The sequence below is a fragment of the Podarcis liolepis genome, assembly GCF_965112155.1.
Source record: "Podarcis liolepis genome assembly, chromosome: 2".
Classification (NCBI taxonomy): domain Eukaryota; kingdom Metazoa; phylum Chordata; class Lepidosauria; order Squamata; family Lacertidae; genus Podarcis; species Podarcis liolepis.
Window position 1 is genome coordinate 108,128,071 of NC_139555.1, and position 25,521 is coordinate 108,153,591.

Genomic DNA, 25,521 nt, shown 5'->3' on the forward strand with positions numbered 1-25,521 from the left:
TGGTTTCTGCAGTCTAAACACGCGCAATGATGAATCCCTTCAGACAGGTCACTTCCCTCCACTGCCCATGTAGCACACGCCTGCCACGCTCTCATTCACACACATTGCTGACCAGCTCTGCCCACAGCTAATGCAAACAGTGTGGCTTGGTTTTTCTCCACCCTGCCCCCCAAGTTTCAGCATCACCATCTCAGATTTAAGCCCCGTTTGAGGTTTGGGAAAGCAGAAGGAATCCATTTCTTCACTGGCCTCCACAAAAGCCGAACTGCTCCAAAACGGGCTCTTTGCTTTTGGGGGAATATTCCCTTCACTAGCGTCACATCCCTTCAAGAAAATGTGAAGCCCCAAAGTTAAATACCAACATTTCTGTAGTGTTCCCCTGCCCCCTTCAGTGGTGTTTATGAAAGCCTTTCCACGTTTCCTTCTGCCATTCCCAGCTTGGTTTCCTGCTCCCTTGCGTCCTTCTCCACAGAGAAACTGCCTTAAATAACTCCCTCAACACATCAGATAAGATATTTAGATTAATATTTTAGTTTTTGGAGGGTGGGAAACAGATATTTGATATTATCTACTTTCCTTTATGCTCTAATAAAAATTTTCCCCCCAAATCCTTTCAATTAAAAACCACCTTTGAGGGCTAATCCTAGAACGAGGTTGCGGGGGGCAGAGGGAGAAGAATCGGCCATCTTGTCACTCCCAGTCCGTGGGAGGCCGAATGATGAGGGGAGCAGCATTCTTGCGTCCGGCACGGATTCCTGGGTAGAAAAAAGGCCACAGCTTCTCCGTGAAGGTGTCGGTGAAAGTGTAGATGTGGGAGCGGTCCGTCACATTGTAGAAGGAAAGCCTGCCGGCCTCGTAGTCCAGGAAGACGCCCACTCGCTTGGGTTTGGTGGCGACACTGAGGGGCGTGAAGGGGGTGGTGGTGGCTGCATACTTGTCCCCGTTGAAGAGCCTCACCCGCCAGTAGCCAGTCTCCGGCAGGGAGGTCGTCTCCCCTTTGCGGCTCACAGATTCGTTACAGACCCCTAGGGCCCAGTGGGTCTTTTCGCCCACTTCCACTTCCCAGTAGTGGCGGCCGGAAGTGAAGCCCTCCGTCGCCAGGACACAAGGGTAGGTGGTGAAGCGCCGCGGGCTGTCGGGCAGGTCTCGCAGGCGTTGCTCCACAAACTTGACGCTCTTCCGGTCCTCAGAGAGAACTAAGTTGGGATGGGCTGTCTCGGGGTCGAGGGTCAAATCTCCTGCAGGAAAAGGGAGAGACGTTCGTTCAGGCTCGGCTGCATGGTGGCCAGGCCTCAATGGCTCAGGGTGCTTTTTTTTTTTTTGAAATAATTTTCATTTGATTTTACAAATATAGAATTGTAACAATACAACACAAAATACACGTCCATATTTAGAGATTTCTCCGAATCCGTTCAACTTCCAAAATGTTCAGAAACCAAGGCGTGGCTTCCGATTGGCTGCAGGAAGCTCCTGCAAGAAGCTCCTGCAGCCAATCAGCAGCCATGGAAGTCGTGTCGGACTTTCGGGTTCCAAAGAACGTTTGCAAACCAGAACACTCACTTCTGGGTATGTGGCGTTTGGGATCCAAGGTACGACTGTATCATTCCTGTTACTGCTAACCACTGGCTGTGCTGGGTGGTGTGTGTGTGTGTCCCAAAACATCTGGAGCACATCAGATTGGGGAAGGCTAATACTATTCCTCTCCCACTATCAACAATTCTAGCACACCTCTCCGGGACAGAGTTGTGTTGTGTGTGCACTGATCAGAATTAAGCTCAATTGCTTGGACGGTGCTAATGCGCAGAATCTATTCCAAACTCAAAGAGTTTTGTTGGCACGGTGGACGAACCCCCTGATCCATGAGCAAGGGAGAAGAGGCCCAATTCTCCCAGCCCCCACACCAACCAAAAAGAAAAATGCCTGGATGTGGCACCACACCAACTTACCTGTGAGTCTCTTGATGATTTTGCGCAGGACGAAGTACTGCCTGGGGAAGTTGCAGAAGTTCTTTTCCAGCTCGATGGAGACCAGGTTCAGCTTCTGGGCCTGCACCTCTTCACATCTGCAAGAAAAAGAGAAGAGCAAGTTGGGTGAGGGCAAGTTCAGGGTTGGGGAACCTGTGGCCCCTTCAGACATTGCCGGGCTCCCAACCCCTAGCAGCCCCAGCCAGGATGGACAAGGGTCAGGGATGATGCAAGCTGTGAGCCCCAGGAACATCTGGTGGGCCCCAGGTTCACTGTCCCTGAAGTTGTCCATTGCTTCCATGTGTCCCCCAATCATCTTTCATTTCATGGCCATTGTGAGGCCAGACTTCAAATACTTGTAAGGTCTGGTCAGTGCCTGGATGAGTGACCACATGAGAACCTACAGGTCCGCAGCCTTGGCTTCTGGGATGGAAGGAAGGTGGGATATCACTGTACAAACGTAAAGAAGCGAATAAAAATTCTTGAGATTCACAAGTACTTTTAATTCTGCTGATTCTCTTATGCTGATTTTTACATATTTTTGGTGCCTTTTAGTTTGGTATGCTTTATGTATATGCTTTTTTATTTTTGTAAACTGTCCTGGGAATGTGATTGAAAGGCAGTTATAAAAAAATACTTACAATAAATATATAAAAGAATCTCCGGGGGGGGGGGGAGGGGGAGTGAATCATCTCCCAGGCTATAATTGAGCAACTTGTTTATTTTCAGGGAGGTCTTATTTAGTTTTCACCAGGTTTCCCCAAACTTGGTTCTCTGCCTGTTTGTGGGCTGCAACTCCCATCATCGCTAGGGAGCAGGGCCAGTGGTCAGGGATGATGGGATCTGTAGTCCAGAAACAGCTGGAGACCCAATTTTGGGAAACCCTGCTGGCAGTGTTTGAAACTCCCATTGTTCTAGGCGCATTTCCACTAGACATGGCCTCGATCAAAGGCCAATCTGTTCTTGGAAGGACTCCCACTAGGAATGAAGTGGCACTTTTAGAGCCAACCCCTTGCCTTTGTCCTTACAAGTATTTGCTTCAGCAAAGCAGGGGCCTTTCATACCTTCAACTACACCTGATGCCAAAAGAACAGTAAGGTAGGTTGCAAGGCAAACCTCTCTGGGGAGAGCTTTCCGCAGTTGTGAAGGCGGATGGCACCACCATAGAGAAGGCCCTGTTTTTGGTAGCTGCCCACCTCCTTTCAGAAAGCAAAGGCATCCATTGGAAGCGCTCCTTCAAGAGGTAAGGAGACCAGCAGTCTTTAAAAGAGCATTTTGTGTGTCAAACCAGGACAAATGCTTGTCCAACAGCTGTTTATGACAAGGACCACCTCATAGGACCCCATGTTAAGAGGCAGTGAGGCTGTTGTGATGACCAAAGAATTTGCTCCTTACCTTTCGAGGGTGTGCTTCACATCCTGCATGAGAAGGACAAGAAATAAAAATGGTTAAGAGTCGTGTAGTCATTAAGGAGCCCAACCGCTAAGTAAAATCTATCTATGCAGACTGGTGAAATGAGGAAGACCCCACCTTTGGTTAAAGCAACACATGTTATTCTGCTGTTTTAAAGGCACAGGCAAATTTTAAAAAACCCAAACACACCAAAAAGATTCAAGTGTTGGACCTTTTGTGCAAACCACACCAACTTCCAGCCTGCCACTGTAATGTCCTGAAATATCAGCTATGTGCATCTATCCAAGGATCTGCCTTCACAAAGCAAACCAATTCTGATGACCTTACACTGGATTTCATGCTTGCATGTCGACTACAGAAAGCTAGAGCCCTACGCATCTTGCCCTGCTGCCCACAAGAGGCATACAGATTCACATCCAAAGGGTCTATAGAAATTGGGGTTCACAGACCCTTATGGAAATGTTAGATGGGAGGTGGAGGAAGTGGGGAACAGAAATGGGATGGCACAAGACTAGAGTTCATTGACCCTTTGTTCTACTCTCATCCCTCTGAGTTGCACAATCAGTGATGGAACCAAAACCCCACATGAAGGCCCATGAGCCCCATTCCACGGTGGCCCCAAGCCAAGAGCACTGCATTTCCAGGAAACTGGTTGAGGCAAATGATCTCTGGAGGTTCTTTGAACCCATCACATGCAATCACTGCTTCCTAAGAAAGTCCTGTTTAGAGCTTTATCTGCTCCATCAGGCTGCAGTTGAGGAAAAAAGGGGAAGCAGGCTCTCTTTCAGATCCATAGGTGCAAAAGATACCGTATTTTTCAATCTATAAGATGCACCAGACCACAAGACGCACCTAGTTTTTGGAGGAGGAAAACAAGAAAAAAATATTATGAATCTCAGAAGCCAGAACAGCAAGAGGGATCGCTGAGCAGTGAAAGCAACAATCCCTCTTGCTGTTCTGGCTTCTGTGATAGCTGCGCAGCCTGCATTCGCTCCACAAGACCCACACACATTTCCCCTTACTTTTTAGGAGGGAAAAAGTGAGTCTTATAGAGCAAAAAATACGGTAATTCAAGTCTGTTTTAATCTACTGTTGATTTACCGCCTGCCTTCAGCTTTACTGGTGGTTTACTACTTCTTAAAGCACTAGAATAAAAGTAAGGGAAGGAGGCAGACTCAAGGGCTGCTGAGGAATGGGATGTTCCAAGCAGCATTTGTTCAGATGCAGGAGATGCCCCCCCTCCAGGTAGACTCTGATGCACACCCCACCTTGAGCATCTCCATGCCTGACTGCAGACACTTCTCCTCGATTTCCGTGATGAGGCTGTTGAGGGAGACCCGCTGCTCAGACAGCTCAGCCACATTGTCCTTTAGTTTCTGCAAGATCTCCTTCTCCTCGTCCTCCAGGTGTTGCATCAGCACTTCTTGCTCCTCCTCCAGGAACAAATGCATCTCCTCAAACTCTCGGATGATGAGTTGGCGGCGGTCCTCAACCTTCCGCTGCAGGGAGATGGGAGACAGGGTTTAGGTAGGGCTCAATGAAGTCAACCCAATGAGGTTGATGCTCAGGATTGGGAGAAAGAGGGAACTTGCTCACACAGCACAAAACCGTGGTGTGACACCCAAATTCAAGTACTTGCTCAGTTGTGACTCTCACTGGGTGACCTTGGGACAGTCTCCCTCTCAGCCCAACTTACTGTATAGAAACAACAACAAAAAAGCCTTGTGACACCTTGAGCACCAATTTAGTAGATCAAAGTCCATTTCATCAGATGAATGATGATAATATGATGAGGTGGATTCTGTCTATGAAAGCTTACATCATAATAAATGTGTCAACCTTTAGAGCACGGGTGTCAAACATAAGGCCCGTGGGCCGAATCCGGCCTGCCAGACCTCATCATGTGGCCCGTGTAGCCGCCGGCGGCTGCCAGCCTTCACCTTTTATTCTCACTTTTTTTTTTTACACAAGAAAGCCACCTCTTCAGCGCATGCGCGGCAGCCTACAAGCCAGAGAACGTCTGCCCTCTAGCGGCGCCGGCCGTTCTACACAGGAAACCTCCACTTTACATGCATTCAGGAAACCTCCACTTGTCTTTATATTGAGCACATGCCATCCTGTGATGTGACAGATCCAACGGCTGCCTGAACCCTTCTCTCCTGTACTGTAAGTCCTACAGATACAACCGGCCCTTTGAGGGTGACCAAACTGCTGATGCGGCCCCCGATGAATTTGAGTTAGACACCCCTGCTTTAGAGTGTCACAAAAATCTTTGTGGTTTGTGCTCCAAGAGACTAACGCTGGCGCTCCTCTTGAAATTGGAAGGTTACCAATTGTTTTGTGAAGACAGAGGAGTTTTATCCCACTGTGTACCACCTAGAGTTGGAGGGAAAGTTGGCTATGAAGTGTGGCAATCTAATATTTTTGGGAAAAGACTCTCCAGATATGAATTTAATTCGTTCCGGGGGTCTGTACTTACCTCGAAAAGTTCGTAACTGGAGGCGCCGCTTCTGCGCATGCGCACAGCACAATAGATGTATACACAATATACACAATAGAAGTGTACAGAAGTATACACTTCCGGGTTTGCCGCGTTCTCAACCCCAAAGTTACATATCCAGAGGGGTATGTAACCGGAGGGTCCACTGTAATGTGATTCTCTACTATGGGCAGTACTATGGCATCTCAATGCAACATTAAAAAAAAACTAGATGAATTCATTTAGGCCAAGTCTGTCAGCCATTTTAGCCAAACTGAACCTCCTCGTTCAGCGGCAGTATACCTCTGAATATCAAATGCGAGGGAGAAAACCCAGCAGGGGAAGGTCTGGGAAATGTTCCTGCGCCGTTTCTGGGTTCCCAAAGGTACTAATGCTGAAAGAGTGCATTGCTTGCTGCTGCCACTGTAAAGCTGGCATAAATTTGTTGTATTTTTTAATTGTTTCAATATGCTTTGGTATATTTGTACAATTGTCGGCTATCCCAGGCTTTGCAAAGAGGATAAGAGGAGCATAAACGTTACATACACAAACGTGGCTACACAGCATACACAGTTTCACCTGTATCACTAAGACAAATCCTTGTGTTCTCCCACCCACTTGCAGATGTGGCTTCTTAGCTGTTACTAATAGTAATGCACTTTTAAAGTTGTTTGAAGGGTGCTTTGTGGGTTGTTGTTGTTTTGCAAAACATTTTTTATCATCACCATCATCAAAAGCAATTTCTAGAGGAGCTAAAACTAAAAAAATTAAAGGCAATGGAGCCTAAAGAACTGTCAGAACTAAATGGAAGGGAAAAAAGAGCACATTATCCCAAAGTATGCAATTCTGGTACATTACAATTTTCCAGTGTGCTACTGTGTTCCTTTTTATAATTGGTTCGTCTTGGTGGGGGCAGAAGGGTATTTCCTGCCCAACGACCAGCAACAAAAAGTAGCACAGAGCTTTGAGATAGTTAACTATATATTCCAAATGCCTGTGCTCAGCGTTTATTTTTTGAGGGAATCTTGGTGCAGGTGTATCACAGCAAATGAAAATATCACAGACAGTCGTACCTTGGAAGTTGAATGGAATCCGTTCCGGAAGTCTGTTCAACTCCCAAAACGTTCAGAAACCAAAGCGCGGCTTCTGCACAACTTGCAGCCAACTGCAGGTTGCAGAAGCCCTGTCAGACGTTCGGCTGCCAAAAATAGCTTCCAAACCAGAACAGTCACTTGGTGCTTTGAAGCCAAAACGTTCGAGAACTAAGCTGTTCGAAAACCAAGGTATGACTGTACCAGCTTTTATTTTATACAGCAAGTGGTTTTATTAAGTTATTTCCTATTAAGTTTTCTTTCTTTTTTCAACAGCAGTTACAAGCTCGGTGGAGCATGGGAATTCTGTGACATTCTTGTGGAGAAGCTGGTAAAATGTGGGTTGAACGAGCTACATTTGTAGCTAGTTGACAGACAGAACCCAAAGAGTACTCATTAATGGTTCCTCGTCATCTTGGGAAAAAATGGCAAGTAGGGTGCTGCAGGGTTCTGTTCTGGGCTCTTTATATTGAGGGGATGCTCATCACATGCGCAGATGACACCACACTGGAAGGGGTAGCCTCTGCCCCAGAAGACAGAATAAGTATTCAAGATGACTTCCAACAGACTGGAGAACTGGGTCAAAACTAACCAAATAAATTCCAAAAGGGACAAATGTAAGGTTCTGCACTTAGGCAAGAAGAGCCAGCAGCACATATATGAACCGACCCAGACTCTGCAACTAATCTGAAGCCTTCTTTGTGTGCCCCCCTCCACAAGGGGACTGGAGGGTGGCAACACGAGAACAGGGCCTTCTCTGTAGTGGCTCCCTATTTGTGGCATGCTCTTCCCAGGGAGGTTTCCCTGGTGCCTTTGTTACATATCGACGTAACAAAGCATAGCAACGCAAAAACATTCCTCTTCAACCATGCCTTTGGCTGTTAATGATATATGGCCTTTTAAAGCACACATGATGCACTGTTGTTTTTAACGTGTGTGTTTTTGCTGTACACCTTGGATATTAATGAAAGTTTGTTTTTTGTTTTCATAAAGACGCCTTGAGTTGCCTCAGTGAGAGAAAATGTTAATACTACTACTAAGGTAAAGGTAAAGGGACCACTGACCATTAGGTCCAGTCGTGGCCGACTCTGGGGTTGCGGCGCTCATCTTGCTTTACTGGCCGAGGGAGCCGGCGTACAGCTTCCAGGTCATGTGGCCAGCATGACTAAGCCGCTTCTGGTGAACCAGAGCAGCGCACAGAAATGCCGTTTACCTTCCCGCCGGAGTGGTACCTATTTATCTACTTGCACTTTGACGTGTTTTCGAACTGCTAGGTTGGCAGAAGCAGGGACCGAGCAATGGGAGCTCACCCCGTGGCGGGGATTTGAACCACTGACCTTCTGATCGGCAAGTCCTAGGCTCTGTGGTTTAACCCACAGCGCAACCCGCGTCCCATTAGTAGTAGTAGTCCACTTGAAATTCAAGCAAGGCTCACAGGGTTTCCACTGCAGCATTTGCAGCATTGGGAGGAAATTCCAAGTGAAAGAGATACAGTCCAAAGCATGCAGCACTTGCCTTGAGCTCCCCGGGCTTCTTCTCCTCCCGGGATCTGCACTGGCCGATCTCATGCAGCTTTCGTTCAAGTGGCTCCAGGCATTTCTGCAGCTTTTCCTGCTTGAAAGAGGAGATGGCATAATTGGGAGCTAGCACAGGGATAGCAGTTAAAGAGTACGAGTCATGAGCATAAGAACCACCCATCTTGCTTCCTGCACTGGCCAAAAAACAAACAGACAGACACCTCTAGGATGACCACAAGCAGTGTTAGAAACTCATATATATATCTATATATATATATAAGCTAAGTGCCAAATAGCTCCATAAATCAAGGTTACAGTCTCCAGAATGGAATGACCTCATCTTCAGAAAGCGGAAAAAGGAAGACCCAGGTAACTACCAACCGGTGATCTTGACATCATTACCAAAATCATTACCAAGGAAGGGCCTAGAACAGATAATTCCACAGTCGGTCTATGAGCATTTGGAAAAGGATGCTGTGATTACTAAGACCCAGCATGGGTTTCTCAAAAATAAGTCATGTCAGACCAATCTGATTTCGTTTTGATGGAATGACAAACTTGTTCGTTCAGGAAAACGCTGTAGACATAGTAAGGCTTTTGACACCCCCCCCCCCCCGGTTATATTCTCGTGAGGAAGCTGGTAAAATGTGGGTTGAATGAGGTAGCTGTTAGGTGGATTTGTAGCTGGTTGACTGACCAAACCCATCCTTGTCAGACTGGAAAAAAGTGAGAAGTGGGGTGCCACAGGGTTCTGTCCTGGGCCCGTTGTTGCTCAATGTCTTTAGAAATTACCTGGATGAAGGAACTGAGGGGATGCTCATCAAATTTGCAGACACCAAACTGGGAGGGTTAGCTAATGCCACAGAAGACAGAATCAGAATTCAAAATGACCTTTACAGATTGGTGAACTGGGCGCAAAATAACAAACTGAATTTCAATAGGGACAAATGTTCGGTTCTGCACTTAGGCAGGGAGAACCAAATGCACAAATATAGGATGGGGGGCACCTTGCATACTAGCAGTACATGTGAAAAGGATCTAGGAGTCTTGATGGACCACAAACTTAGAGTCAACAGTATGATGCAGCAGTAGGAGGGAAGTCATAGTGCCAACTCTATTCTGCCTTGGCCAGATCACACTTGGAATACTGTGTCCAATTCTGCGCACCACAATTTAAGAAGGATCTTGACAAGCTGGAACATGTGCAGAGGAGGGCAACCAAGAAGATGAAGGGTCTGGAAACTAAACCTTATGAGGAGCGCTTGAAGGCATGGGTATGTTTAGCATGGAAAAGTGGAGACTGAGAGGAGATAGGGTAGCCATCTTCAAATATCTTAAGGGCTGTCACATGGAGGAGGGAGCATGCTTGTTTTCTCTTGCTCTGGAGGGTAGGACTCAAACCAAAGACTTCAAGTCGCAAGAAAAGAGATTCCGACTAAACATTCGGAAAAAAACTTTCTGACAGTAAGAGCTGTTCAGCAGTGGAACAGACTCCCATGAGAGGTGGTGGACTCTTCTTCCTTGGAGGTTTTTAAACAGAGGTTTAGTTATAAGCCCAGATAATTGTGTTACAGTACAGTGGAACCTCGGGTTACGGATGTAATCCGTGATGGAGGCACGTCTGCAAACCCGCAGTGTTCGCATCCTAAAGCGCCGCGTCTGCGCAGGCGCGATTTTGTCCTTCTGTGCAAGCGCGAAGCACGATTTTAGCGCTCCTGCGCATGCGCGAGTGGCGAAACCCATTCCGGTACTTCCGGGTTTCCCGCGATTCACAACCCAAAAACACATAACCTGAAGCGTCCGTAACATAAGGTATGACTGTAGAATAGTTCATGATGTACCAACATACCTTAAAGTTAGAATAGCTAGAATGTTTATGTTCGTCTTGTGTCATGAGATGCTAAACATTTCCTATTTTAGATTGAACTGCGTGGGTAAGGAGTTTTCTTAACTGGGAACTCTGGAGAAGACTATCAAGAAGAAAGCAGGGTGTCTCTGACGTTCTGCTGATCACACTGGCTGAAGTGTGGTGAAGTATCAACAACAGATTGTTGGCCCTGTGTAACAGGTTATGGGCCAACTGACCTCACAAGTCTAACGCGTACCGGTCAACATTTAGCCAGATGCATTCTGCACTAATCGAAGTGTTCACCTCTTCAGGGGGATTACTGTAATGCAAGCAAGGGAGAGGTTGCTGGAATTTGGGGAAACGTGAAAGAGAGTATTCTTGTCCAGAAAGAACTGTAGTCTGGCAAGAGCAGGAGCTGGACAAAGGCACCACCTTGGGCACTTGAGGTTCAAGTGAGAAAGCTGGATCTAGGTGTAGCCCACCCCATAACAGGATACCTCCACTTATAGCAGGCTGCATACCTTGTTCCCAAACACAAGAGCAACCTACCCACATTGTGTCTGTCATTTGCTGCCTTTATTTTGCTATTCTTCTAGCCTTCCTATTCATTATAGGAAGACAATTGTGTTCCCTTTCTCCACTCAACTCTGCACTGAATTCTCACATCAAATTTCAAGCTCCTTCTCCTCATTTTTAAGGCTTTCCATTCCTCACCTCCGTGACACCCTCTAATGGCCAAGTCCACCTCTGACTGCAGTGCCTAACAGAAATTCAACTAACACAGAAGCCACCAAGAAACAAAAGAGAGGCACCAGCATACTCAGGTCTGCAGAAGAGCCAACAACAACAGCCTCCACCCAGACAACCCTATGGATACTGAGAGCAGAGTCAGTGGTCACTAGCAACCAGCTGAGCATTATGTTGAAGAGAAAAAATGGGAGAGTGAATTGGCTTACTTATAGTTCCCTGGAGGAAGCCGTGGCTGGCTGGCTGAGCACTTTAATGATTAAACAAGCAAACCAAAATATAGGACAGCATTTTCTTGCAGTTCCCACTTGGGCTTCCCTATTCAATCAAGATAAGTACAGTCCGTGCAGGTTTATGTGCTACTGTGATGGCAAAAAAGACACCTGCCTGCAATGGGCAGATACACATCAAATGCATACTTCACACGGCTGGTGATGTTTCTGGTTGTTATTTATATACATTAATCACATTGTTCATGGAAATGACTCCAAGTCACTTACAGACACAATAGAAATATTAAAACCGATTACAGTAGTACCTCGGGTTAAGTACTTAATTCGTTCTGGAGGTCCATTCTTAACCTGATACTGTTCTTAACCTGAAGCACCACTTTAGCTAATGGGGCCTCCCACTGCCGCCACGCCACCGGAGCACGATTTCTGTTCTCATCCTGAAGCAAAGTTCTTAACCCAAGGTAATATTTCTGGGTTAGCGGAGTCTGTAACCTGAAGCGTATATAACCTGAAGCATATGTAACCCAAGGTACCACTGTACTATGAACAAAATCAAATGTTGGTCTTCATGCCCTCTCCCGTCTCTTTCAAAAACTTGATTCCAGCCACGTCCCATCCCCACTTTACCTTATACTCCAAGGAGGCATCGTCCAGGGTCACCACCGTGTGGGAGCGGTGTTCGTGAGAGATCTCGCACACTAAGCAAACAGCCTCCTGATCGTCCTTGCAGAAGAGGCGGAGGACTTCATTGTGCTTCTCGCACAAGTTCTCATCCCGCACCTTGCGCTTGTTCGTGACCTGCAGCTGCTTGGCTATCTCCACCATGTTGCCCAGCTGCCGGTTGGGCCTCAGAATGCGGTGGCGCGAAGTCTTGCGGCAGACGGGGCAGGGGAAGTCCCGGTTCAGATCTTCCCACCAGCGGGTGATGCATACCCGGCAGAAATTGTGGCCGCAGTCAATGATCACGGGGTCCTTGAGGTACTCCAGGCAGACAGAGCAGCTGGCTTCTACCTGGAGGTTTTCCAAAGGGTTTGTGGTGGCCATGACTCCTCAAAGGCAGGAGGGGGAAAGCATGGATGGCAGAACCAAGGGCTGTATCCAGCGTAGCACTGTCACTTATTGATATCCTTGTTGTGCTGGCGGAGCATTGCTGTGCAAAGGAAAACACAAGTATATTACAAAAGACTGCACGCCAACAGATTACAAAAGACGGCTCGCCAACACAGCTGTTGTGCAACAAGCTTCCACTAGCACAACAGCTGTGTTTGATTCCTTAATTGCGCAACCTTTAAATTATGCCATCCACTAGTGCAAGGGATCTTGCACTAGCATACAATTAACATTGCATATGACCATGATAGAGTGGTGGCACAGTTCAATTTGTCCCAACTGTGTACTTTTCATAAAAACACCAAATTTGTACCATACACAGAATACACCACAATTGTTCTCAAATACTGAGGTATGTGATCTGGCATATACACAGGCATGTTAAATATTTCTAATTGAGCATAGTGTAAGCACACAATAACTCATATATGACCCAATATACGACAATATGGAAAGTTTTCCCTATAGCCTTCACATCTTGATCATAGACCCTCTATTTAGCTCAGGCGTGGGGAATCCGTGGCCCTTCAGATGTTGCTGAACTTTGTTTTGTTCTTTTTACAAACTTTACTGAAAACTCTGAAAGCAATCACCAAACATGAAGTGTTGTCTTCCAGGACAAATACGTGCACATATGTTAAGTCTTGCATGCAGTCATCCACACAGCATCAAAACAGACTTGGAGTATCTTTTACATTACAAATTCAGCCCACTTCTACAGGGTATATACATCAATCTAAAGAGTTAAAGTAATTTATTCATGCACTGCTGAACTGTAACTGCCATCACACTTGGCCATTGGCCATGTTTGCTGAGACTGATGTTTGTGCGGGAAATTAAGACTCTAGTTCCTGTTTGCATAGTATGTGGAAGACAGCCCTGGGTGGTTTGACCCTTTAGTTATCTTTTTCCTTCTATAAAAACCACACAAGATACTTGTGTTTAAAGACCAAATAACTTTTACTTAGTGTACTTGCAATTGCAGATATATATATGTGTACGTGTGTGTACATACACACACAATGCAGGTGGAAGTTTATTTAGTTGCTAGAACATCTTACATAGATTAAACTGTTACAGACTAACATTTACTCTGACTCTGAGGCAAACAGCAGCACAACACAACACAACACACCTGCTGCCCTAACCGTTAAGACTCGCAAGACTGTTAATAACTGAACCAACTGAAATAGCACAGAGTGTATGATACCAACTGAACCAACTGAAATGCCACACAGAGAGAAATGCCACAGAGCATATGACATCACAGGGTTCTACAGTCCTTTCAAACCTTAACATTTTCCATATGCATTTTGGATGCTAACAGCCCAACAGTTTGTGCTTCAGTAACATACGGAGAACAAAGTCCCCCAGACTTTCTCCTGCTGCTGCAGAATTAGTACAATCCCTGGAACCTATGATGGGCGTTCCTCTGTTACGTGTAATTTGCACACATTCTGCTAATGCTAAACACAGCAGCCCAACACCTGGAGCGCAGAATCTGTCTCCCAGATTCAAAGCTAGCCTATTCACTTCATCACAGTGGCTCTCAACTAACCAATTAAAAAGTGTCCACTCTCAGCATTACAGCAGTTTTAGTATTTGTCAAGGTACTTCAAAGCCCTTTACAGCCGGCGATGCCAGACTACCTACCCTGTTGTTTGGAGCTCCTCAGCTGCAAGCGTATTTTCCTCTCTGAGCAGGGTTTTGGACAGCAAAGATTTATCCATTGGGAGCTGGCCAAGGCATGATTCAACATCACAGTTGAACAGTTAAGCTATGGCTGTTGATCTCTTCCAGTTCCTTAACACCAAGGCACCTTGCAAATGAGTCGTCTAGCATTTAACACTTTGGTATTCCCTTGGAAGGTCAAAAGAAAAAAAATATATATTTAGAAAGCAATAATACTTCCCATTTATACAGCAAATTTCCAAGTGTTCGAAGTACTTCACGTGTATTATCCTGTAACCCTTACAACAGCCTTTAAGGAAAATTAGTATTATAAATCATCCCCATACAACAGATGAGGTGCTGAGATTGAGAAAACACTGGCTTGCCCAAGGGTATTTATATCTCAGGCAAGATCTGGATTAGAGACTTTCTAGCTCATGACTCTTACCCAAACTCTGGGCCTGTCCACACTGGAGTAAACCATACATTTGTACCTGCTTGTCTCCCTATTAAAGTAGGGTCACCCTCTCCACCCCTGTTTTGTTCCAGATCTTTTACCCTTTTAAATGTCGGCTATTGATATTTCCCCTTTTGTACAGCGATATCAAATTCACCCTATAGAGCACAGATAGTGGGCCACTGCCTCCGAACCCGAACCATCTAGTCCTGTTTTAGTTAACAATGGGACAGCAGCCTCCTTCCTGGCGAGCTGGTCACCGTTTATGCACCCAGCGCTTCCCCCAAAACACTTCACAGGCGTTTATCTCAAGCGCTTTTACAACAGCCCAACTTAGTAGGCCTGGTATTGCCCTCATGTTGCGCTGTGTAGGAACGGTGAACTGAGAGAATGCCACACCATGAACAGAAAGAACATACAGGGCTTTTATTTCAGCTCACCCCGTTCAGCTACTGCACCACTCCAGCGCAGGCAGAGGAGGAAGAGGCAGGGCAGCAGGGCTGGCGGTGGCCATCTGTCAGGGAGGCTTTAGTTGAGATCCCTGCATTGCATAAGGGGGTTGGGCTTGATGACCCCCAGGATCCCTTCCAGCTCTGTAATTCTAGGACTGAGGCAGGCACCTGAAGCGCACCTGCAACCTGAAGCACAACGAAGCACAGGAGATCTCTGTGGAGAGGACTTGGGCTCGGGGGCTAAGCCTGCCCACCTGAGCCCAAGGCGCCCGTTCTTAAGACGGCGCGGTGTTTTGAACCAGCTGCCAGGGAGAAGCCAGAGGGGCGGGGATCTCACGGCTGCAGTAAGGGCAATTTCAGAGAGGGCTTTAGAGGGGTAATTACGGGAGGCCCCGCAAAACCCGCCGCTCCTCCGCGCAGCACGGCCGCAATTACGGCAGCCCCGCCGCCCCTCTTTGGCCTTCACTTTCTCGCCCCGCGAACATGAGGGCGACGGCTGACGGGGCGAATCGCACGGCCTGCTGGACGTCCGGCCAACCGCCAGCCCCCTCCTCCCACTTCCACAACAAACCCGTTCCGTAAACGCCACCACAGGAAGCGGCTCCTACGTTACCGGAAGCGACGCTCTGAGCTACGCCGAGGCCATAGAGCTACAGGTTGATTCGTTCTCCCGCCCCCCCAGCCGCTCTGGGAAGCGGCTCTGACGTCACCGGAAGCGACGCTCTGAGCGCCGCCGAGGCCATAGAGCTACAGGTTGATTTGTTCTCCCGGCCCTTTCGCTATCTCCGCTTTCCATAGACGCGTGGCGTGTTGTTAGACTCACAAAAGGCGTCGCCTTCCGGGTTCCTTTCGTTCCCCCGGTTCTGTAGGACTTGCAGGGAGTTTCTCTGCCCTCCTGCGGCTCCCAGCAACTGCCATTCGGGAGCATTGCTGCCTCCAGCTGCTGAGGAAGAGCCTAGCTGTCCTCTTTTAGAGCCAACCGGGTTGGTGGCCACCCCTGCCTCCTGTGGGAGGGAGTTCCGCAGGTTACCTGCGAAGAAGTGCTTCCTTTCACCTGAATCTTCCAACCATTACCTTCATCGGGTGCCCACGAGTTTTGGTGTGACCAGAGAGGGAGAACTCTTCTTTCGCCACTTTCTTTAAAAAATATATATTAAAAAATTGTTTCTACTTTTCACTATTTTTTCTACATTTCACTATTTTTTACAATCATTTTGACATTTCGAAGCTTGACTTCCCTCCCCCTCTTTCTGCACCTCCTTAAATTTATTTTTAATATCTTCAGCATATCCAAATGAACTTAATTTGCTCATTTACTCATCTTCTTTAAATATATACTCGTATGAAGCTGCATAATTTCATGCAGTTTTATCACGTAACTTGTCGCTGGCCTTTTCTCAAAACCAAAAAGTTCCCGTTGCCGCAACTTTTCCTCACAGGTGTTAGGGTGCACACACTCTACAGAAAACCAATACTTCACCCTTCAAAGTTTAGGAAATGTTCCCCCAAGGAAATGACACATTATTTTCGCACACAGAGCAAACCCCCCTCCCAAGCCATCTTGGTTCTCCTAATGACTCTAAGTATTTCCTCTGCAGAAGACAAACTTCCCAGTAGCTCTTTTGCTTCCATATCCTTCAAATCCCACCCTAAGGGCATATTTAGTGTAAGAAAAGGATGGGTCTGTGACCTTGATTCAAGAAGTAATCTATTTACCATCTCAAAGGAATGGCCAAACTATAATTCTCAGCATCCTTAACAAACTACAGTTTATGGGATTCTCTCCATGACTGCTGAACTGGTGGTCTGCCGCAGTCAAAACAAAACCAAAAAATCCCTCCAGTAGCACCTTTGTTGTTGTTGTTTAGTTTAGTCGTGTCCGACTCTTTGTGACCCCATGGACCAGAGCACGCCAGGCACTCCTGTCTTCCACTGCCTCCCGCAGTTTGGTCAAACATGCTGGTAGCTTCGAGAACACTATCCAACCATCTCGTTCTCTCTCGTCCCCTTCTCCTTGTGCCCTCCATCTTTCCCAACATCAGGGTCTTTTCCAGGGAGTCTTCTATTCTCATGAGGTGGCCATAGTATTGGAGCCTCAGCTTCACGATCTGTCGTTCCAGTGAGCACTCAGGGCTGATTTCCTTAAGAATGGATAGGTTTGATCTTCTTGCAGTCCATGGGACTCCTCCAGCACCAGAATTCAAAAGCATCAATTCTTCGGCGATCAGCCTTCTTTATGGTCCAGCTCTCACTTCTATACATCACTACTGGGAAAACCATAGCTTTAACTATACGGACCTTTGTTGGCAAGGTGATGTCTCTACTTTTTAAGATGCTGTCTAGGTTTGTCATTGCTTTTCTCCCAAGAAGCAGGCGTCCTTTAATTTCGTGGCTGCTGTCACCATCTGCAGTGATCATGGAGCCCAAGAAAGTAAAATCTCTCACTGCCTCCATTTCTTCCCCTTCTATTTGCCAGGACGTGATGGGACCAGTGGCCATGATCTTCGTTTTTTGATGTTGAGCTTCAAACCATATTTTGCGCTCTCCTCTTTCACCCTCACCTTAGAACCAACTAAGTTTGTAAAGCTGCTTTCAATGTATGGTGTGAGATATGACCATAGGTAAATGTAGATATGGAACCCAGGAGAAAAAAGCTCAACAACTTTGGCTGACCCCCCCCCCCAAACAAAAATCCTGGCTACGGCCATGTCCAGGAGCACCTAATTTTATAGTGCTGGGGAGAACTAAGGTGCTTCAGCCCTTCCTGGTGTCTGTGAGATCAGTGGATGGACAATGGGAGCTGCTCTAAGTGTGCCAGTTGTTTTGCCGTACAAGCATTCCAGCTTGCCATGGGAGAGACCCCACTTCTACCTGCCAGGTGGCTGCTTTGGGGGTTCTCCTTGTTGGGATACTGCCAGGGAGATAAAGTCCATCATGGCCCCAAACCGTCTGCCGGACGATCCATCGATCTCCCGTAGGCACGCAGTATGAGCAATTAGCGACATGAGTTGTTTCTAGAAAATATCTTGCCACATTCTAGAGCTCATGCACACTCTATCAGCAGATAATTTACAGCAGAAGTCGCATGCAGGAGAGCATTATTTACAAGCTTTATTCAGTGTTGATCAGAACAAAGAAAGACATGACTGCCTGTGTCAGTGTCTCCGACACAGAGAGAAAAAACGAAAGCAATAGGAAACATAAACATCCTGTGAACAGGACATGCGCAGACTCTGACTCACAGCCTGCTCTCTTTTAAGGTGGAACGGAAATATCCTAACACTCCTGACACCCCCCCAAACCAGTCTTGGGGAATGTGGAGGGCATGCAGGGTAAGGTTACCGGACATCCCCGTTTCCCAGGGACAGTCCCCGGATTTACAGATCAGTCCCCTGACAAAATCCATCTATTCAGTAGGAAGTTGAAAAGTGTCTCCCGGAATCAGTTACCCACTAGGGGAGAACGGTTATGTAAGCTTTCAGAATATTTAGAATTAGCCAAATTGACAGATATAATAAGACAAAAACCAAAAAGTGAAGTGAAAAAAGAAGGGGAGTGCCTAAATGAATACCTTAAAAGCCAAGGTTCGAGGACAGAAATCTGGCTGAGTCTGGAATAACCTTGTGCAGTGAAAGGACAAGAAAGAGGGATTTATATTTAGGTGTTAGGATAGAGATGATAAGGAAAACAGGAAAACAGGAAGATACAATGAGAGGTAAAGGAAGTGCTGTGGGATTGGTGGAAGTCAATGTTTGTTTTTCCTTTTTAGTGTTTACATTATTAATTTGTAAGATTTGGATTTTAGTGCTTGTTTTTGTTTTTGTGTATTGTTATTTTTTGTTGTTTTATTGTTGTGTGGAAAATGCTAATAAAATTTACTAAAAAAGAAAAGGAAAAGGAAAAAGTGTCCCCGGATTTATTGAAAAAAATCTGGTAACCTTAAGCAGGGGGAAGAGAGGGAGAAAGCCTCATTGTGCAAGCAGAAGTCCTTGCACTGGGCTTCCATTGATGGGGCTGTTAAAATGAGTATAGTATAAGTTGGTGTTCTTCGGCTGCAGGTCCCTAGACGCTGTTGGACTACAATTCCCATCATCCCCAGCCAATTTATCCAATGGTCAGCGATGATGGGAGTTGCAGTTCTGGCAATGACCCAAAGTGGAAGAACACCACAGTAAGCAACAGTTTCAAAACAGAAGCTCCTTAATATCTCTGTCAGTTTCGTCCTGTTAAAAGCTTAGAGTGCAGGAGAGAAGGCACGGCAAGCGTTTTTTTGTTTAATAAAAGTGGGATATTTCTGGAGCAGAAATTATGAGAACAGAATGATCGGTAGGCAGAAAGCTGCAATGGCAGGAGCTACAGAATCCAGGGCCAGGACACGTAGGCGTAGAATATATGGGTGCGTTCGTTTTTTCAGAGAATTGAACGTACTTTGCTAAGTTATTGCTGCCCATGGTGTGCATACTCAACCCACTCTAGGATAAAGGAGATCAAAAAAATCCCAGAGCATCTAATTTTAATTCCTTTGTTTTGTTTTTGTTGGGCTGGTGTTGGTTAAATGTTTAGCTGGAGTTGGTGGTTATTTTAACTTGGGTGTAACTGTAAACTCTTTATTGTTGTTGTTACTGATTTCTATTGATTTATTGGTTGGTTTGTTGCTTGTGTAGGATATTTTGTTTTTTAATGTTTAATGTTTTGTTGCGTTTCTGTATGTGTTGTAAGCTGCCCAGAGTGGCTGCGGAAACCCGGCCAGATGGATGGGATATAATTTAAAAAATAAAACATTATCTCACCTAAGATCCAAACATTAAAATGGTAATCAGTGATCCCATGTGTTCAATCCACCTTCAGAAGCGAAGGCTAATCTCTGGAGTGTAGATGTGTTCTATGGTTGGGATAAAAGCCAGACTGCCCACAAATGAGAAGTCACTTTCTCTTTGTTAGTTCCATCTAAGAGGACACTGTTGTTGCTCGAGGATCACTGTGGCTAGGCATGGCTCACATTTGGCTACTTGCATCTTGCATTTTTCTCTGCTTCGTAGCAGGAGGTAAGCCCAACAACTAATAATAATAATAATTAGGGGTACGCATATCCTGATGCTGGGAAAGATTGAGGGCACAAGGAGAAGGGGACGGCAGAGGACGAGATGGTTGGACAGTGTTCTCAAAGCTAATCAGCATGAGTGTGACCAAACTGCGGGAGGCAGTGGAAGACAGGAGTGCCTGGCGTGCTCTGGTCCACGGGGTCACGAAGAGTCGGACACAACTAAACAACTAAACAACAACAACAAAAATGCCCCCAAACATTTTGTGAATATAAGTTTGGCCTCATTGAGGGGCGATAGTTCAATATGAGTAGGAAAATGAGAGTACCCCTAAACATTTTTTTTAGAAAAAAGCACAACAACAACAACAACAACAACAACAACAACAACAATAATAATAAATAATACATGGGGTGCCACTGGTCTGGGCATCATATCCCACTACCCTTTCCCCTATCCGTCACATACATTTAAAGTGTATTTAAAACACATGGTTTCCCCAAAGGATTCTTGGGACCTCTAATTTACCCCTTACAGTTTTTCGATTCTCCGCACTCTTAACAAACTCCAGTTCCCAGGAGTCATTGAGGGAAGCCATGTGTTTCAAATGTATGAGCTACAAGACAAACCCCCAATTTGCTGCTCCCCCTCAAGGTAAATTACAAGGTAATTTATTGTTTTTAATTGTAGAATTAGATCAGATAGCTTTGCCACTTGGTCCCAGGTGATATTGCAATATCTGTGAACAATACAAACGTACACTTACTCAGAATCTTCACCATCAGCCGCCTTTCTGTAAATCGCCACTTTCATGCAGCCCATGATATCATGAGGACAACTACACATTCAAAATGCTTTTGAACTTGGGAAAGACAAATCGCTGTCAGAACTCAGTTTTCTTAAGGCTACCAGTCATTTCAATCCGTATCTCTTTCTTTTTTCTTTTCCTTCTCCTCCTGCGATGAGGCTACATTTTAATATTTTAATGTTTCAATATTTTAATGTTTTTTTTAATGTTTTTAAGTTGTAATCATTCAACTTGTTTTTATTATTGCTTGTAAGCTGCTCTGAGCCCGGCCTTGGCTGGGGAGGGCGGGGTATAAATAAAAATAATAATTATTATTATTGTTATTATTATTGTAGACAGTTTGTATGGCACTTTGTATTTTATTGTACTGGTATACAGTGGTACCTCGGGTTACATGCGCTTCAGGTTACATACGCTTCAGGTTACAGACTCCGCTAACCCAGAAATAGTGCTTCAGGTTAAGAACTTTGCTTCAGGATAAGAACAGAAATCAGGCTCCGGCGGTGCGGCAGCAGCAGGAGGCCCCATTAGCTAAAGTGGTGCTTCAGGAGGTTAAGAACGGACCTCCGGAACAAATTAAGTACTTAACCCGAGGTACCACTGTACTGGTATAATTGCTGCACATTGCCTTGGTGATATGAAAACGTTTTAGGAAATAAACAGCAAGTCATCTGAAAGGTTAGCTCTGAAAGGGGGGGGGAGGGAGAATGAGCACTCTAAGAATATGCAATTGCTTGGGCATATTGATTACATATTTGTCTGATATACTGTAATGGTTTGTTTTACGAAGTCCTGAGAATGTTCTAATGTCCGTATACACAAACTGAGTTGCTTTTTGGATTATGTTTTAAAATGCTTTAGCATTGGATCATTAATGCTATTTAACACTGACTTTGGGAGCCATTGTTACTCATTCCTGGGGAGCTAAAGCAGTTATATATATAAAAAGGTAAAGGTAAAGGACCCCTGGATGGTTAAGTCCAGTCAAAGGCGACTATGGGGTTGTGGCACTCATCTCACTTTCAGGCCGAGGGAGCTGGCGTTTGTCCACAGACGGCTTTCTGGGTCATGCAGCCAGCATGACTAAACCGCTTCTGGAACAATGGGACATCGTGATGGAAACCAGAGCTCACAGAAACGCTGTTTACCTTCCCGCCAGAGCAGTACCTATTTATCTACTTGCACTGGCATGCTTTTGAGCTGCTAGGTTGGCAGGAGCTGGGACAGAGCAACGGGAGGTCACCCCGTCGCAGGGATTCAAACTGCCGACCTTCTGATCAGCAAGTCCAAGAGGCTCAGTGGTTTAGACCACAGCACCACCCGCGTCCTCATTCCAGAGGACCAAAACAGTTATACTACAGTGCCTGTCACATCCTTGCACACGGCACTATGTCATGACATAGCAATGCGAACAGCACCGTGTCATGATATAGCTCCATTTTCATGAGCATTTCTGGGTTAAGGAGAAAAGGAGGAGGAAGATAATATCTCTTTTAACTATCCAGCATCTAGATAAACTTGATCTGGAGACACTTGCTAATGTGGATCCTAGGAGCAACCGCATTATTATTTTTAATGCTCTTTCTTAACGACAGATGCTGTTGTCTGCCGACAGTGTGCTACCATGAGGCCATGGATACCATGCATGCCGATGGGGAGAAGATGCGCTGCCATAAAGAACAAAATGATCTGCATAATCTTGAAAGTCTACAAAGGTAAGGTGTCTTGTCTTCTTAACAACCTTGACCTTTTCCTTGCAAGCTAGCACTTATTTCAAGAGCATTGCTTTTGGGGAAAGCCATATTGTGTTGGCCTGTGGATTATAACAACAACAACAACAACCACAACAACAACAATTTATATCCCGCCCATCTGGCTGGGCTTCCCCAGCCACTCTGGGCGGCTTTCAACAAAATATTAAAATACAGTAATGCATCAAAAATTAAAAGCTTCCCTAAACAGGGCTGCCTTCAGATGTCTTCTAAAAGTCTGGTAGTTGTTGTTCTCTTTGACATCTGGTGGGAGGGCGTTCCACAGGGTGTGTGCCACTACCAAGAAGGCCCTCTGCCGGGTTCCCTTTAACTTGGCTTCTCGCAGTGAGGGAACCTCCAGAAGGCCCTCGGCGCTGGACCTCAGTGTCTAGGTAGAACAATGGGGCTGGAGATGCTCCTTCAGATATGAATACAGCTGCCACTGGGGCATCAAGCCCCTGGGTGGCTTTAGATAGGTCGGGACTCACAGCTAGGCCTAGTCTACTGACGAACGAAGAAGAAGAAGAAGAAGAGTTTGGATTTGATATCCCGCCTTTCACTCCCCTTCAGGAGTCTCAAAGCGGCTCACATTCTCCTTTCCCTTCCTCCCCCACAACAAACACTCTGTGAGGTGAGTGGGGCTGAGAGACTTCACAGAGGTGTGACTGGCCCAAGGTCACCCAGCAGCTGCATGTGGAGGAGCAGAGACGCGAACCCGGTTCCCCAGATTACGAGACTACCGCTCTTAACCACTACACCACACTGGTGAGGCAGGCAACCACACGAAGGTGAGGCACCCACCTTGAATGGTGGAAGAAGTCCAAGAGGTGGTGCCTGCCTCACCTCCGCCACTCACCCCCCTCCACCGCCAGTGGAGAAGCAGCGGCTAGTGTGTCGTGGGCAGCAGGGCAGGGTGGCGGCACGTTCCTGTTTCACCTCAAGCAGAGCATGAATAACAACACGAATCAAAACGCTTTCCTTTCTCCCCCTGCCTCTTCCCACCACCCCAGGTTTCCACCTGTGGCAGAAGGTCATGGACTGCACGAATGTGGATGACGACAGGTGTGATCAATTGAAATTTGACAAGCGCACTAACAAACTGTACACATTCTCCTGTTGCGATGATAGAAATTATTGCACTGAGCAATAATAGATGGCAGTGTTGCGTGTCTTAGTTCTTTGTGTGACGTTGAGAGAAGGACGAAGAGGGGCCGAAGCGACCAGAAGTCTTTCAGTAAATTAACAGATACCGAAAAAGTGAGTGTTTGTTCAGCCGTCAGTCACGCCATCTCCCATGGACACCGTGAGGGCCACAAACCTAGGCAGCTTTAAACAAATCCAGCGGCCACTATTCACCATGGCCACATGCTACTTAAAGGGCCAGAGGCAAATATGAGCTGTTGAGGATCATGAGTGGAAGAATGTTTCTGTGGTCATGTGGGCTGCCTTTAGACTTACGGTTGGCACTGTAAGGAGAAGAATGGCTGGACCTGAGAGGCCCGTGGTCCGATTCGGCAGTGCTCTTCTTTTTATGCTTTTATTCTCTGGGATAGCTCAGTCGGTAGAGCATGAGACTCTTAATCTCAAGGTCATGGGTTTGAGCCTGACGTTGTGCAAAATAACCCTGCATTGCAGAGGTTTGGACCAGATGACTCCATGGTCCCTCCCTTCTATAGCTAAGCATGTGGCCCTTTCTTTATTTGAGATTTCCATTTGCCATCACGGGCAGGGAAACGGGGAGAATGCAAACACTGGGAGCAAAGTCCTCTCTTGTTGTATTGGGTGGCCACGTTGATGTGGAAACTGGAAGAGTAATTCTAGCCCACTTGGAATCTGTGACCCCCCTTAAGCCAAGCTGCATCAGGGAATGTGGAAGAATAGGCTGATTTGTGGCGCGACAGACTCCAGCCAATCAATTCTGCCCACGGCCAGTTTCTGCTTCCAACATGCAGTTACAGCGTGATCTTGGTTCCCTTTAGGGGTTTGCAAATTACAGATGTGCAGGGCAGCAAATTAAGCACTGGGTTACCTTCCCCCTGACCTAGGTAAAGGGTAAAGGGACCCCTAAACATTAGATCCAGTCATGGACGACTCTGGGGTTGCGGTGCTCATCTTGCTTTATTGGCCGAGGGAGCTGGTGTACAGCTTCCGGGTCATGTGGCCAGCATGACAAAGCCGCTTCTGGCGAACCAGAGCAGTGCACAGAAACGCCATTTACCTTCCCACCGGAGCGGTACCTATTTATCTATTTGCACTTTGATGTGCTTTCGAACTGCTAGGTTGGCAGGAGCAGGGACCGAGCAATGGGAGCTCACCCCGTTAGGGGATTTGAACCGCCGACCTTCTGATCGGCAAGCCGTAGGCTCTGTGGTTTAACCCACAGCGCCACCCACGTCCCTCTGCCCCTGACCTCCAGATATAGAAAAAGAGAGAGAGAGAGAGACTGTCGCTGAACACATGTCCTTTAGTTTTAAAATAGTTGGTGGGATTGTGGCACAACCGAGTCCAGTCAATCAGTGCTACCTACAACCAGTTTTCGCTGCCAGCTTGCAGACCTGGTTTTCTAAGATGAAACTACTGGAGAAGAAGAGATACATTTAAATGAAGCACAGCGGGACTCTTTACAAACTGGTCCCATTCCTCTACAAACTATATATTTGGTCTCATGGCCAAAGTAAATGTGATGCTAAACACACATCATTAGAACACCCAGTTTGTCATGGGGTTTGTGGGATTTCATTGGGACGGCTGTCCTCCATACATGCATGTCCCCAATGCTTTTAAAAGCATTCTAAGCCAGTGTGGTGGTGTGGTTAAGAGCGGTAGTCACGTAATCTGGGAAACCGGGTTCGCTTCCCCGCTCCTCCACATGCAGCTGCTGGGTGACCTTGGGCCAGTCACACTTCTTTGAAGTCTCTCAGCCCCACTCACCTCACA

At 46.4% G+C, this 25,521-nt stretch overlaps 1 protein-coding gene and 1 long non-coding RNA gene across 6 annotated transcripts; one reads left to right on the forward strand and one right to left on the reverse strand.

The window, feature by feature from the left end:
• Nucleotides 1-604: 604 nt before the first annotated feature.
• Nucleotides 605-15,618, reverse strand: LOC310701638 (E3 ubiquitin-protein ligase TRIM39-like). Of its 5 annotated transcripts, none has more exons than XM_083492853.1 (8): nucleotides 15,597-15,618; nucleotides 14,057-14,263; nucleotides 11,921-12,443; nucleotides 8,463-8,561; nucleotides 4,646-4,876; nucleotides 3,360-3,382; nucleotides 1,947-2,062; nucleotides 605-1,238 (listed from the first exon to the last, which is right to left on the reverse strand). In XM_083492853.1, the coding sequence occupies exons 3-8, from the start codon at nucleotides 12,335-12,337 to the stop codon at nucleotides 691-693; spliced, it is 1,434 nt and encodes a 477-aa protein (XP_083348979.1). In that variant the 5' UTR covers nucleotides 12,338-12,443; nucleotides 14,057-14,263; nucleotides 15,597-15,618; the 3' UTR covers nucleotides 605-690. The 5 variants fall into 5 exon arrangements, with proteins under 5 accessions (XP_083348979.1, XP_083348982.1, XP_083348981.1 ...); XM_083492856.1 differs by having other exon boundaries at nucleotides 8,463-8,558; nucleotides 15,555-15,603; XM_083492855.1 differs by lacking the exon at nucleotides 15,597-15,618 and adding an exon at nucleotides 15,163-15,582 and having other exon boundaries at nucleotides 8,463-8,558.
• A 3,811-nt stretch (nucleotides 15,619-19,429) lies between these two features.
• On the forward strand, nucleotides 19,430-23,743 carry LOC310702088. Its single transcript, XR_014523216.1, has 3 exons — nucleotides 19,430-20,028; nucleotides 22,429-22,548; nucleotides 23,595-23,743. It is a non-coding gene; the product is annotated as an uncharacterized lncRNA (long non-coding RNA).
• Nucleotides 23,744-25,521: the final 1,778 nt, after the last annotated feature.

Coding starts and splice junctions, on each gene's coding strand:
- LOC310701638 (XM_083492853.1), bottom strand. CDS start 12,337: ATGGCCACCACAAACCCTTTGGAAAACCTCCAGGTAGAAGCCAGCTGC. Junction 4,877..8,462: donor AGAAGCCCGGGGAGCTCAAG/GCAAGTGCTGCA, acceptor ATCTCCCTGCAG/CGGAAGGTTGAGGACCGCCG. Junction 2,063..3,359: donor GTGAAGCACACCCTCGAAAG/GTAAGGAGCAAA, acceptor TTTTTCTTGCAG/ATGTGAAGAGGTGCAGGCCC.